This window comes from Drosophila mauritiana, chromosome 2L (assembly GCF_004382145.1).
Source record: "Drosophila mauritiana strain mau12 chromosome 2L, ASM438214v1, whole genome shotgun sequence".
NCBI lineage: Eukaryota > Metazoa > Arthropoda > Insecta > Diptera > Drosophilidae > Drosophila > Drosophila mauritiana.
The window spans coordinates 14,753,544-14,767,337 of record NC_046667.1 but is presented as its reverse complement, the minus strand read 5'-3'; the positions used below and the strand labels follow the sequence as shown (position 1 = coordinate 14,767,337).

General features: G+C 46.4%; 2 protein-coding genes across 3 annotated transcripts; both read right to left on the bottom strand.

The window, feature by feature from the left end:
• Positions 1 to 4,321: 4,321 nt before the first annotated feature.
• Positions 4,322 to 8,584, bottom strand: LOC117139721 (protein shuttle craft). Of its 2 annotated transcripts, none has more exons than XM_033302249.1 (5): positions 8,261 to 8,584; positions 6,665 to 8,121; positions 5,333 to 6,400; positions 4,909 to 5,260; positions 4,322 to 4,844 (listed from the first exon to the last, which is right to left on the bottom strand). In XM_033302249.1, the coding sequence occupies exons 1-5, from the start codon at positions 8,582 to 8,584 to the stop codon at positions 4,743 to 4,745; spliced, it is 3,303 nt and encodes a 1,100-aa protein (XP_033158140.1). In that variant the 3' UTR covers positions 4,322 to 4,742. The 2 variants fall into 2 exon arrangements, with proteins under 2 accessions (XP_033158140.1, XP_033158150.1); XM_033302259.1 differs by having other exon boundaries at positions 4,743 to 4,844; positions 6,665 to 8,109.
• An 842-nt stretch (positions 8,585 to 9,426) lies between these two features.
• Positions 9,427 to 12,943, bottom strand: LOC117143575 (zinc finger protein 879). Its single transcript, XM_033308324.1, has 2 exons — positions 11,883 to 12,943; positions 9,427 to 10,413 (listed from the first exon to the last, which is right to left on the bottom strand). Exons 1-2 carry the CDS (start codon positions 12,837 to 12,839, stop codon positions 9,592 to 9,594), a joined length of 1,779 nt encoding a protein of 592 aa, XP_033164215.1. The 5' UTR covers positions 12,840 to 12,943; the 3' UTR covers positions 9,427 to 9,591.
• Between the last annotated feature and the right edge of the window lie 851 nt (positions 12,944 to 13,794).

Genomic DNA, 13,794 nt, shown 5'->3' with positions numbered 1-13,794 from the left:
GCGTTCGACATCCACCATTCCACCATTCACCCACCGTAGGATATAGCTGCCCTGGTAGGCACTCCACTCCGAGTTTTTCTCGCCGCTCATTTTCCTTATTGCCAGTGAAATGCAATAAAAATTGTTTTCCCATAGACGCTGGTGACGGCGGCTAAGCAAATGTTGTTGGAAATGAGCTATAAAAATGGGAAATTGTATTTTACAGTAAATTTGTGCAACACACAAACTAGCTAGCTAGCGAACAGGCTAGACCTGTCGTTCTGTCCTGTAAAACCAACCAAAAAAAAAAAGCAACCTACCCCCATCCACCACCCACATCCTGTGACCTTCCGCCCCCCACTAGCCATGTCGACGCTTTCCATGCTGCTGTCGCAGATAATCCGCTGCTGAGTTGGCTTGTCTTGACTTGGCTTGACATTGGCTTTGGGTCGTCGTACCGCTCCGCTTCCATTTTATGAGCTACGAATCGGGTCTGAAAGAAGCCTGGGCATCCCCCCCCCCACGCTCCACCACCCCTTTATCTAACGTGGCTTTATAAGCTGCCAATATTAAAATGATGACAAGTTTATGGCAAAAAGGCAAAGGCTTCGTGGGGTGAGGAGGCGGCGGAATATTGGAGGAAAAAAGGGGCAAAAAAAGGGAAAAACAGATGAGTGAAGGCGAACGAAAATGCAATTCATGGAAAGCTGATGTCTCGTGGCTTTATTTATAAGCAACCCATGCGAACCACCCACACAGCCTTGAACAATGAAAATTATAAAATTCCTAGCCCGTTCGCTAAAAAGATCAGGATACCAGGATACACGAATAATATGGTGACATTTGAAAATGGCAAACAAGTTAGTTCGAGGAACTAACAAAAATTAAATGTTTTAAATGTATCACAAAACTCAGCATTTCAAGAGAGTTCCTAAAAAATAACAGCAATGGGTTTTGGTGACCCACCAAACTGTCTGCTGCTCCTTGAAAAATATACGTACTTCGTTTTTGGTTCATTTCCAAGTTCTCTTATTGCATCTTCCAGGGCAACAAGGATGTCGTCTGCGGGAAAAAAGAACGAATTACATAAATAACTGCGCTGTGTTTGTGCCATTTTGGTTGCCACATTTGAATAAAATATGAATAAAAACCGAAATGCATTTAGTTGGATGGCGGAAGGGAGTCTAAGGTGGGGTTACAGCGACAGATAGACAGAGTGGGTGGTGCTGGTGGTGACCCATGCTCCTCCAGTTACTCACAAGTGGCTCGACCAGTTTGTCACCTTTTCGCTATAGAAATGGTCTTATAGAAAGACGAGACTAGTCGTTGCAGTAGCTCTTGGGTTTTTCAGCTTTCCTTGCAGCGCGCATGCACTGAAAATAATACATAGTTTCCTCATATTCTATATGGATTAAATTAAACATTTTTGAATCAACTTCTTAATTCTATGAGGAACTTCACTGTTTTTCATTTGATTTTTTAACTCTCTAGCTTATAAATTAATGAATAAATTTTATTTATAGCTTGAAAACTATTTTTCTCGGTCCCTGCGATTACCTCGATATTCCCCTGGAGCTCCATCTTCCCATGTAGATACGATAATATTTGCATTCAGTTGGGCCTCCTTTCCTCAAACTCCCGCCCCCCTATTACCATTCCAGTTGCAGTCTATTTCCTTTTTTTATTTCGCTGTCAAAACGTCAGCAATGTCGTCCTCTTACTCTCGTCCTGGGCCTCCACCTCATCCCGATTCCGCCCGGTCCTGGCCGTAGTCCTGTTCCTGGTCTTAGTACCCGTCTGCAAATCGTTCCGGAGCGCAGCGTTCGCTTGGCTTAATTTTGGCTAGGGAAAAGTGCATAAAAAATCTGCGGCGAATTTGCAATTTGAATTCGACTCTCCGAACCCGTCGTCTGTGACCCTTTCCTGGCCCTATGGCTCCCGGCTCCCTGCTCCTTGCTCCTTGCTCCCAACTCCTGGCCCTTTTGCATACCATACCTATTTGCGCTTGTGTGCCTGTGTCTCTTTTATTGAGCCCAGGACATGGTCGTCGTCGTCGTCCCTTCGGCTTGGAGGCCATTTTCTTCAGCATTTGCCGCTCGTGGATGCCGCCGTCGAGTAGTCTTGGCAGGCAGTCAGGCGGCTATTTAGGAAGTAATTTTCGCGCTTTCATCGCAACTTTTTCTGTGTCTGTCTGCAGATCTTTTTGGGCACGTTATTTGTGCTCCTTGATGCGGCTGAGTCTGATGCTGGGGCTACTGCTGCTGCTCCTTTAATGCATTTTTAAAAATGCCAAAATGCGCAAATTGAAAGCAACGCGCCGACTACCCAAGCCCACAGCTCAGCGCCACTCGGCGGCACCCATCTTTTGCACTAGTCCCTCTTCCGATTCTGTGGTCGCCTGCTTTTCGCTTGGGTCACGTCCTCGCAGGACGCAGGACATTCTTTCGGAGCCATGTAAGAGGTGGGGAGCTGGAGGATACTGAGCCACACGCAGGCATAATTTCAGCCACTGCACTCAGACTTAATGAATATTTTAAGGACAGCTTTCATATTACATACCACTGCATATGTTATATGTTATATAACATAGATGTATGATAGCTGGCCCAGCTCAAATGTCACAAATGAGCATCAAATGCTTGTCAAGTTAATATATTTGGGCAACAGAAAATGTCAAAGTAACTACTTAAGTGCCTAAATTTGAGGTTACATTTTGGAAACCTGGCAACTCTTTAAATGAATTGATGACTGTTTATTCAATTTTTAACTGCATAGTTCGATGTAAACTACTAATCCAATGCATACTTAAGCGCAAACAAGTAGCTATAAATTTAAAATGATTGTAAAAAATACCTAATTGAATAGACTTTGCGCATTTGTGACATATTAAAGCGGTTTCATTAATTAATTGGTGCTATACAAGCACTCGAAATTGGCAGTAAATAATAGCACATAAGCCCATATTTTAACACCCCATCAAAGTTAGCTTACGAAAATCATTTAAATCCACACTTATCTAACCGCAAAAAGTAATTTCAAACAATTACAATTTGGTGTTGGTTTTAAATTATATATGATAAATAAATACTTGCATTCATTTCGAAATTGTTGGAATGTTGAATGGCTCAAGTATCATTCGATAATAGCATATGCCCGCACATTTGCCATTCCAGTTTTATTCAACAATATTTTTTCTGTTTTTTTTTTTTTGCATTTTTCTCTTGCCATAACACATAATTAAAATTACGCACACACTTTATACACATTAAATCCAACCTACACGCCCACGCACATGCAGCGGTTACAATTGACCCAAAATGAACTCTTTCCCCTGCAATCTCGCGGGCTTTTGGAGCAACAATCCCCCTGCCCACAGATGCCAACCACAATTTAATCTCCCTGGAATTATTTTCCCCAGCCCATCTAAAGAGCCAGTTTCTCCTTGAAGGCGTTCTTTCTTTCTGTTTCGTTCATCTCGGCCCTCCTTGACGTGGGGGATTGCCTTGTATTTGTTAATAAACTCCCCGGCAGACTAAATTCAAATTACGCACACATCTTGAGAGGATTGGGGGTGGTGGGTGGCATTTGGTGGGTTGCTGGCAGCCATTTCGCTTATAGGCTGCTCATTATGTCAGGTCTATATTCATATACGACTTGCGTTTCGCCTTCGGATCCGGCCCAAGTCCCGCATCCATTGCGTTCCGGCGGAGTGCGTGAGTTGGCCTCATCCGGGGCTCTCATCCCTCGCCGCTCTGACTTGTCGTAACATTTCATCTTTATTTTGGCATTATTCCCCAGGCGCCGCTTATTGTTTTTCGTGAAAATGGCAACGGCAATGGCAACAAATTAGAGGCCTGTGCCCATAGCCCGAAACGAGATGGCAACGAGTTCGGCTTGTGGGCAGTCCGGGGGGTATTTCCTAGTTTCCTCGACTACCAGGATGGATCAGCAGGTGGAATATCCCTTGAGCACCTCCACTTGGGTTATTTTCATTTCGGTGCCACTTCAATTATCTAATGGTGAAGCATAACGTACTCCGTATGTCCTACATATTTAATCCGGTCTTATTTAAAATTTGAAATTATTTCTGTTATAAGCGAAGTAAATTCCAAAATTACTTTAGTTTGAAACAAGCGAGCGTTAAATAGCAACCACTTACAGCACTGAATACTGACCACTGTTGAAAGCTAATTGCTGCAACATAAAAGAAATTGTGTTCCAACTAAAGATTTTTGGTGCAACATCGCGATTTAAATTTGAAATTAAGTTTATAAGACTTTTAATCCAGCATTTCTCCCTTTAAAACCATTAAATATATTAATTTAAAAAAAAAACACAAGAATTGCCCTCTGCTCTATATGCTCATTTATTTATCCTTCTGATCTATAGCTTTCCTTTGTATTTAGATGCAACGTGGCCAACGCATTTGGATAAATTCATCGTACAACAGATTGGTTAACATGATTCTTCACATTTGTGCCTGCTTATCCAGTTCACTCCATATTCAAGTATTCAACATCTAGCATTCTAGGGTTCAACTAACATTTGATATCATTTACAAAATATACGTGGTAACGCCAATAATCCTTCTGTATTGTCCTCGCAGCGCATCCACCAACTTTTCCTCATTTAGGTTCAATCAATAAGTCATCCACATCCAGGCTTCCTTTCTCATCATCTATCCATTTTTAACTGTTATTTTCCAGCGCCATCGATTAAACATATAGAATATCTCTGTATACAGTTATCCACACGGCTTTGATTTACTTCTTGAAGCCCCAAGCATTGTTACTGGGCACCGGAACGCGGCGTTGTCCGGACTCGCGAGCCAGCACTTCCATGATGCTCGTGGCGGGGAACCAGCACTGCAAATAGTTAAGCCAAATAAGTACGTACGATTCAGTTGGGGTTTTCTAAAGTTGAACTCACCCTATCCTTATGGGCCGTGGCCACAACGTTGCGATTTGGCTCCTTGTCATACGAAACCGATTCAATACCAAATACCTCGCACAACTCGTGCACCAGCTGCCTCTTTTCGCGGTTCATGGTGGGGAAAGAGTGGCTCCTCGAGCGTTGCTTGCTTTCCTTGGCCAACTTTACCAGGTCGGTCAATGTCTCGTAAACGCTCTTGGTCAGCGCTGCGTTCTTCTTTGCGAAGCTACGAACAAACTCCGAGTACTTGGTTAGAGACTTTAGCTTTGTATCGGAATTTCCAGAGGAGAGGGCCGCGGCCAGTCGACGATTCCTCTCCAGTAGACGACATTCGTCGTTGCAATCCAAACTAAAGACAAAATGGTACGAATATTAATACTAGGGAAAACTTTAATCCGGCTGAAAAGACACCACCACTCACGTTTTATTAGATTTTTTGGCTGGAGCCAAGATTTCGCTGAGCTCCATGTAATTGCCGCGTGACATCTCTGCCATGGACGAGGCCAGCTGGATGGTGGCTATACGACTGTGCTCCCTGGCTAGTTCCTGGCAGCTGCGGTTCTGCTTTCGGTTGCCGCACTCGCACTGCACCTCCACCAGCTCCTTGCAAGGCGTTTCCGGACAGGCTCCCTCGTGACAGGGTGCTGCACATTTGTGACCACAGTTCGGTCGTGGCTTGGTGCAGCTCTGCCGGCAGATCTCGGCGGCAGACTGGCAGGGGCCCTCGTGACACGGCTTTATACACTTGTGTCCGCCACATGGCAACGGCTTGCCGCAGGCCATGCCACAGCTGAAGCTGGGCTGCGAGCAGGGAATGGTCTTGCGCAGCTCGTGGTTGCCGTGACACAATTTCGCGGTGAAGATCATGCAGGGCGGACAGGTGGGGCCCGAATGGCAGTTGTGCTGCGGCGGATGATCGCATGGATGGATGCGCGAGCAAGGGAGCTTGCACATTGGCTTCTTGGTGCCGCACGGCACTGGTGGGTAGATCACTTCGGCACCACACTCGCAGTAGAGCTCCTCGAAACTGCTGCGATAGCATGGCGGACAATTGCCGCGGTGGCACGGCTGATCGCACTTGTGCTTGCCACAACTGAGTGTTCGATTACAGGGCAGTGGACAGTCGTGGTCTATATCGATGCAGCACTCGGTGTTGCACTTGTGCTTGCCACAGCTGCGCTTCTTGGTGCACCGTCGCTTGCAACGGGCGTCGTCCGCTCTGTTACATAGCTGCCGACACTTGATCATTTGGTCCATGTGGCCGCAACGGCACTTTACAGCAGTCTGCTTGGGACATGGAGGGCACTGGCCCAAGTGGCACTTGCTTCCGCATTGATGCGGATGCGCCGGCTTTCCACAACGCAACGTCCGAGAGCAGATGCCCTCGCATGTGGGAATCGGGTCCAGGCAGCTTGAACGCTGGCCAGCCGGTATGGGCATTTTGCCGCAAGGACAACTGGTTATCTGCTCGGGACTCAGCTTGCAGGGTCTGAAAAGAATCAAATTATCAGTTTTATGGTATGATTTTCTTAGCACTCTGCACAAAGACTCGATTGCTAACGTTCTGCGCTGAATAATTTAGCATAAAATTGACTCATATCAAATTCAATGCTGATGTTAATGCACATATTTTAGAAACGTAAGATTTACAAGTTTGAGCCGGTTTTTTGTGGTTATTGGTTTAGAAATATAAAGATTAAAACTTTAAGCAGTTAAGATTATTCTATAAATGACTTGGATTAGTTATTCTTACCTACAACTTCCCGCGTGGCAGGAGTCCTTGCACTTGTGGTGGCCGCAGGGAAGCGGTTGACCGCAGCTGTCCTTGCACGAATAGCAGCGTTTGTCCTGCGTTTCTCGCGTGCACTGCACCTTGCGCTCCTGCTTGTCGCAGTGGCAGCGCTGCTCCACTTGCTCGTGACACGGCTCGCACTTGCCCGAGTGGCACTCCGCCTGGCAGCGATGCTCGCCACAGTTAAGCACCTTGTCGCAGATCTCGCCGCAGAGCACCTCTTCCTTCATGGCGCACTGCATCGTTTTTGAGCTGCGTCCACATCCACAGCTGCGCACCACGTTGGCCTGGCACGGCGGGCAAGGACCCGGGTGACAGAGCAGGGTGCAGGCGTGGCTACAACCCTCGATCCGGCAGCAGACCTCGCCACAGCTGTGGGCCAATTCGGTCCGTGATACCGGCGGGTTTTTCAGTTTGCCGCAGAAGCATAGATAGTCGCGTGGCAACTCCTGCAGCACATTCTGGCAAGCTGGACAACGCCAGCCCACTTCGGACTTGGAGCTGCTCGCCCAGGTGATGGTGCACTTGAGGTGCAGCATGTGATAACAGTTCCTGCACGACCAGGTTGGCTGGTGCGACTTGATCGCCTCCACGCATACAAGGCACTCCAATCGGCGCTGTTCGATGTCGCGAATCAGTTTCTCTCGCTGCGATAGTTTTTCGTTATCCGCCGGTGGTAGCGGTGGACCTCTCCTTGGGGAGATTTGCTTCAGCTGCGACTGCTTTTCGGGCGATGGGTGTGCGCTCTCATTGCTCGTGTCCAAATCGTCAACGGCCCTGGGAAAGCCGTTGATGCGGTCCCTGTTGCGATTCCAGTCATCCCTGCGTTTGTTGCTGCGATGATTGTCGTAGCGTTGCTGCTTCTGCGGCCTCCTACGATCGCTTCGTTCGTACCGGTCCTCCCGATCGTCCCGATAGTCGGAGCGGCGTTGTTGTCGCGTATTTCCGGGTCTAGAGTCCCTATCCCTGTCCCTGTCCCGGTCCCTGTCACGGTCCCTGTCACGGTCCCTGTCCTGGTCCCGATCCCTGTCCCTGTCCCGGTCCCGTTCCCGCTCACGCTCCCGTTCGTAATTGTTGTTCGAGTGGTGGTTGTTAGCTCCTCGTTCAGGTGGTTCTTGAGCTCGCAGAGTCCTAGGTCTTGACTCATTTATGGCAGTCTCTAGGCTGGCAGTGCTGTTTCCGTTCGTAGTGGCTGCCGGTGTCTCTTCTAGACTCAGCTTGGCGAAATTGGGCACGAATTCCGGAGCCGAGGCCTGCAGCTTGGAAGCGCTGAAGTCAAACGGATTGGTGCCAAAAGGTGTGTAAAAACTCGAAAAAGTGCTGTTGCTCGGATTGTCCAACCCATAGCTGCTGGTGAAGGTGACTCTAGCGATGCCATCGCCATTTTGATAGGTTGGGAACATGGCCTGCGAGTAAAACTGTTTGGTGAATAGAGATTTGGTTGATTGATTAGGACTAAACCTAATTTCAAATACGTTCAAGAAAAGGGAATGGAATGAATTGAACATATATTCTAAAAACATATATTCTATAAACCATCGAAGATTGATGACTCACATTTACAAAGTTGCTGGTACTCGCGGATGCCACTGGTGGGTTCAGTCCAAAAGCACCTCCACCGCCGCCCAGTGAGTAGTTTGTGTAGCTGCTGCCCAGCGGATGTTGCATAGTGCTGTTGGCATTGGAGGGTGCTCCTCCACCCAGATTGTGCTGCATAATGAACTGATTGAAGTTCACGTAATTGTTGTTGCCCTGTCTGTTGTAGGAACCACCCGCTGGCGGCGATTCGTGACCTCCGTTGCAGTCTGCCATGGCGGGTGACTCATGGCTGGGTCCCGCTTCTCCGGCGCCGTTGGTCAACTGCTGCCAGTACTCAGCCATGGCGAGTCCGCTGCTGCCGTTGGTGACCAGCGTCTGTTGCAGTTGCGCCCACTTCTTTGCTGCCGGAACAATCTCTAACTGCCCGCCGCCCTCTGCTGGGCATTTCCCAGCGCTACCACGGGACCGTCCGCAATCCACGGAGGAGGTGACCAAACCCAGGGAAAGCTCCAGACACGTGTGCAATGGTGAAATTGAGCCCAATGCAAAAATTAACCGAATCGAATGCTCTGTTCGATCGAATGTGGTGAACGCCTTTAGCGGCCAACTAGACCCACCGCAGCCTGAGTCCGCAGGCACTTTTCCTGATTTTTTGCGCTTTTCCTGCGTGTTTCTGCTTGCTAATATTGTAAATTTCTAACAAAATTGCACAACACGGTCATACCACACAAAACGGTACCACTGACAATTGACTCGACCTATCGATATCTTAACAGATTTTCGATTTTAGAGGGGAAAAGAGCTGCCAACTCTATTTTTTGACAGCTGTGAATAAAATTTAACAGCACGATTTCGTTCTGTTACTTAACCACTTACAGTGGTGATAAACTAGCAGGTGGCGCCATCTGGCTGAGTGAGAGTGCACTTCAAACATTTTAAATGTACTGCAACGGTTCGTTCATTTGTTTAATAAAAAAACATAGATACTGTTTTGATTTTTGTCATTGTAAGATTCAAATTAAATAAGTCTGCGCTATCTGAGTATAAGCGATATTGCAAAGTTGTACTCTCAATCATATTTCCAATCCAAAATATAATTCCTAGAATTCCGGAGCAGAATTCGACACCAAAATCAGAAGCCAAGTTGCCTTTTGTATTTGATATTAACTTTATTGACTGGCAAATATATATGTTTATTTTAATAGAAACTTAAATCTATTCTTTATTTTATTTCTAGCAAAACCGTTGCTTGCAAAAAAATGTAAGATGAATAACAACAGTGGAAGTACTGTACTTTGTAATTGCCACAAATTTGGTTGAAACTGGCCGGGCCCAACGATTCCACCCATTTAAAATGTCCTGAGATTGCTGAGAAGGGCTTGCTGACTCGGCGGTTGTGATGGACCAGATCCAGGTGTTAGAACTCCCGGAGGTGGCGGCATTTGAAAAGTTTGAGCCATGGCCATGGCCAAAGTGGGTGGTGGACCTGGTTGTTGTTTTCCCGGTACTGGGAGTGCGGTTGATGTGACGGTGAGTCCATCCAACGGACGGTACTGGCACTTCTTGGCGTGGGTTCGCATATTGCTCGACTGGGTGAATGCCTGGTTGCAGTTGGGATGTGGGCAGACATACGGCTTGCATCCGGTATGATAGTTCAGGTGCGTCTTTAGGTGATGCTTTTTGGTGAAGGCTTTGGGGCACAGGGGGCAGCTGAAGGGCTTGATTCCCGAGTGGAGGCGATGGTGCAGGGTCATGTTGCTGCGATCGGCAAAGGACTTGCCGCACACGGAGCACTGATACGGTTTCTCACCACTGTGCGTTCTCATGTGCTGCTTGAGCAACATTTTCCGCGAAAATCTCTTTCCGCACTCGTTGCATTTGTGGGGTTTCACGCCGGTATGGATCCGGACATGCATATTGAAGGCCACTCGCTGATTGAACGATTTGGGACAGTAAGGACACTCGTACTCCTTCCGGTTCCGGTGAATCTTTAGGTGACTGCTCAAATATCCCTTGTCGTTGAATGTCTTGCCACATTCGGGACATTCGGCCGCAAACTCCTTGGTTCCACGGTGAACGGACAGATGATACTTGTAGTTCCGCAGCTGGGAGAAACCCTTCCCGCAATCCGCACACTCGTAACGCGGCGATTTATGCGTCTTTTCGTGAGCCTGAAATAAGAACATAATAGATAAATAAGATACATTTGCTTAGCAATAGTAATATTGTATCAATAGTAAGTGATTTAAAAGTATTAATAAAACCCAAGGTAGTGAAGATCTATTGTAAAAACCATAAAACAGCGATTTTCTACAAACTGTATGTTAGTTAGTTAGTTCTAAGAAAAGAGGATTTCAAGATTAGTATGTTTAGCAACATTTTAATTAATTCCCAATATTAATACCTTAATGATGATTGGATGATTTCTAATATAAAGTAACTGAAACTGAGAATACGTTTGTACTTATACAAAGTAAGATAGAAATGTAAAAATATGACGGTTACACATTTGAATGTTAACCAGTGTTGGTAATAATTTTGTTGCAACTTCGAATGTGGCTTGCAAAAATATTCAGTTAGTTAGCTACTCAAATTGGAGTTCTTTCTCAAAGAGGCCATTTTGTGACTACCTCTCGCTCGCTCGTCGACTGGCTCTTTCTAACGTATCTTGTAGCTGCACCCATGCGTAAAACCAGTTCTCTCTTTTTTGCCCGCTTCTGTTTCTGTTTTCGGCCGACTCCATTTTGAACGGGTTGCTTGCGAGATTTGCATAAGGCACTCAATTCTTCGCTGCCTCTCTCTTCCCCCACTCCACTTGAATCTCCCCACTCTTTTCTTCGGAGCTCCGCCTTCCAATTGGAGTACGGTTTCTCTGTTTTTTAGGCCCCGCCCAAATCCATTTGGTATCTCTGTTGGTGAAGAAACTCGTTTTGGGAGGATCTCGTGTGACTCTGGACTTTGAGGACCGGCCAAACGATATCTTATGTGATGTATGGCCATGTGAAAGGTTAATGCTGTTCTTGGCTTGGATGTTTTGAAAGGAGTTAAATTCCTAAAGATATTTAAATGGCTTTGCAATAATAACTCTCAATCATTTAGTACTACGCAGAAACACATTTCGCTTTGCGATGAATGTATACGAATTCGTTGATAAAAACATAATCATTAAATATTTTGTTATTTATAATTTTGAAAAAAATACGCGTGCATTTGTCAAATGCTTGTGTGTAAGTATTTAAATGATTTTACGTATACGTTTGTTAGTGTTATTTAATTTACAAGCAAATTTTATACAATCGTTCATTTTGTTTCGCTTTTTAATAACGAAACAGCAACAAACTAAACTAAAATATAATCGGGCAAATCTTAAGCATTCGATTCTTAAATCTAGTTGAAAATTTCGAATATTGTTTCTAAAGTTTGTGAAAGATTTGAAAGATTTTAATATAATATTGATTCTTTGGTTTTGAGTTTGAAACATATTTAGGATGAAAAGGATTAGGATTTAGGAGGAAAAGATAATTTTTTCTAAAGCTAATTACTAATAACTAAAGGTTTCTTTTGTTGTCATAGGTGATATATATACTTTTAAACAAAACACCATGGTAATAAAACTAAAATAGTTATATTAAAATCTCACCTGCAGAGTTTCAGAGCATCCGAATACCTTCTCGCAAATCCGGCACTTGTAGCTGATCTCCTCCGCGGATGTGGCATTGTATCCACCGATGACACCTATTGCTCCACTGTTGCTGCCGACGGCTGTGGTGATCAGTCCTCCGGTCATCTTGGGCATCATTCCGACGGCCGTCGCCTGGACCGAATTCAGGCTCAGATTGGTCACGGTGGTCAGTGAGATGTTGGTGCCGGCGGCTCCTCCAGTAGCACTCATAATCAGATCCCTTACAGGACGTACTGATCCGGTGGAGCTGCTCACCGAGGAGGCGGCGGGTGAAATGAGAGGTGCGGTCTGCTTATAGCCACCAGTCTGCAATCTTTGGTAGTAATCCAGGCACTCCGGGCAATCCGGACGAGTGCATGCGGTGCTTTTGGTGCGGATGAGAGGCTGTTGCTGCTGCTGCGGTGGTGGTGGTGGCGGAACCGAACCATTGATCACATAGGGTGCAAAGAAGCGTTTCTGCTGATTTGGCAAATGCTGCTGATGCTGATGCGTTTGGTAGGGCGATGTAGGAGGAGTACTCAGGCCGGCAGCTGCTGCAGCAGCCGCATAGGCGGGCAGTAAGTGCGGGAAGAATTGGGCATAGAACTTGGTGGCATTGGCCATGGCCACCAAATCTGGCGGCAACATGGAGTAGGCAGCGCCATAAGGAGTTGATGGTATGGCCAGCCCTCCAAGAGCCTGAGGGCTCCTAATATTGTTGCTGCTGCTCTTGGAGAGATCCAGGATATTCGTGCTCGTATCCTGAGCGGATTTACGCTCCTTGCCCAGAATCTTGCTGATGCTAAAGTCAGTGACTTGAGCAGGTGGCAACTGTGCGCCAGCTCCCAAGTTCTGGACTCCATTGGTGGGTGAAGTACGCGCCGGCGAGGGCGAGAGGTCGTAACTGCGCTGCAGCATGGCGTGCTTGAAACCCATTCTTCTCCCAAGCCGAAGATTCACTCAAAGACCGCTGGCGTTACCGTTTTGGATGGCTATTTTCTGAGGCGGAGGCGCTTTTTAGCCGGACAACTGTCGCGTTACGCGTCGAAACACGAAATGTCTTGGCCTCACAGGCCACAGCAGCCGTCATAGTCTTTTGGCCGGGCCTAAAGCCTGGCTTGCGCTCCCGCTCTCGAATTTAATTGGTCGAGAAACAGGTTTGACCGTACAGGTCGGTCTCGCTCCGCATCGCTCCGCATCGCTCTCTCTTGCAGACCGGGAGTCTCTTCTCCAATTAACCAGGTTTGACTGCTGGAGACAAACTGTCGCGCCTCCAATTACGAGAGGAGCTGCAATCTGCAGACCCAGAACCATTTGCTAGTAGCGTTCTACTAGTCACATCTATCATAAAGCTTATCGCTCCTTTCAGATCGCTCTCCCTGCACTTCTCTCTTTCTCTTTGTATCCACTGGACTCACTCTCTGATAAAGTGACTAAGATTTCGTTTTGGCCGCGTTGTTTTTGTAATTAATTGCGGTAATAAAATGTGCGCATCGTTAAATTTTCAAAATGTATTTCTCTTGTTCCTCATCCACACAAACACACACATTCTCATCCGCATCCACATCCACATCCTCGCCCGATTCCGAATCCGATTCCCAGGCATGTGTGAATCTTACGGTTATGCGCATGCGCAGCGATCATCTTTTGAGGTGACTCCGGTTCGTCACGGCTCTGCAGTCTTAGCCATGTGTGAGTGTGGGAAGGAATTGAAGCTAGGAACTAGATGACATAACCGCCACGATGGCCAAAATGGTGTATAGGAAGTCAGGTATTTTTCTTGCGAATCTGAACAGTGTTGTTAACGGTTCATGATTGATAACACTGGCAAAAAACTTAACGTAAGCCCAAAAAGCCTAAATAATCACATATTTACGAACATATATTTGTA

Coding starts and splice junctions, on each gene's coding strand:
- LOC117139721 (XM_033302249.1), bottom strand. CDS start 8,584: ATGGCTGAGTACTGGCAGCAGTTGACCAACGGCGCCGGAGAAGCGGGA. Junction 8,122..8,260: donor GTACCAGCAACTTTGTAAAT/GTGAGTCATCAA, acceptor TTCACCAAACAG/TTTTACTCGCAGGCCATGTT. Junction 4,845..4,908: donor CCACGGCCCATAAGGATAGG/GTGAGTTCAACT, acceptor AACTATTTGCAG/TGCTGGTTCCCCGCCACGAG.
- LOC117143575 (XM_033308324.1), bottom strand. CDS start 12,839: ATGGGTTTCAAGCACGCCATGCTGCAGCGCAGTTACGACCTCTCGCCC. Junction 10,414..11,882: donor GATGCTCTGAAACTCTGCAG/GTGAGATTTTAA, acceptor TTCTTATTTCAG/GCTCACGAAAAGACGCATAA.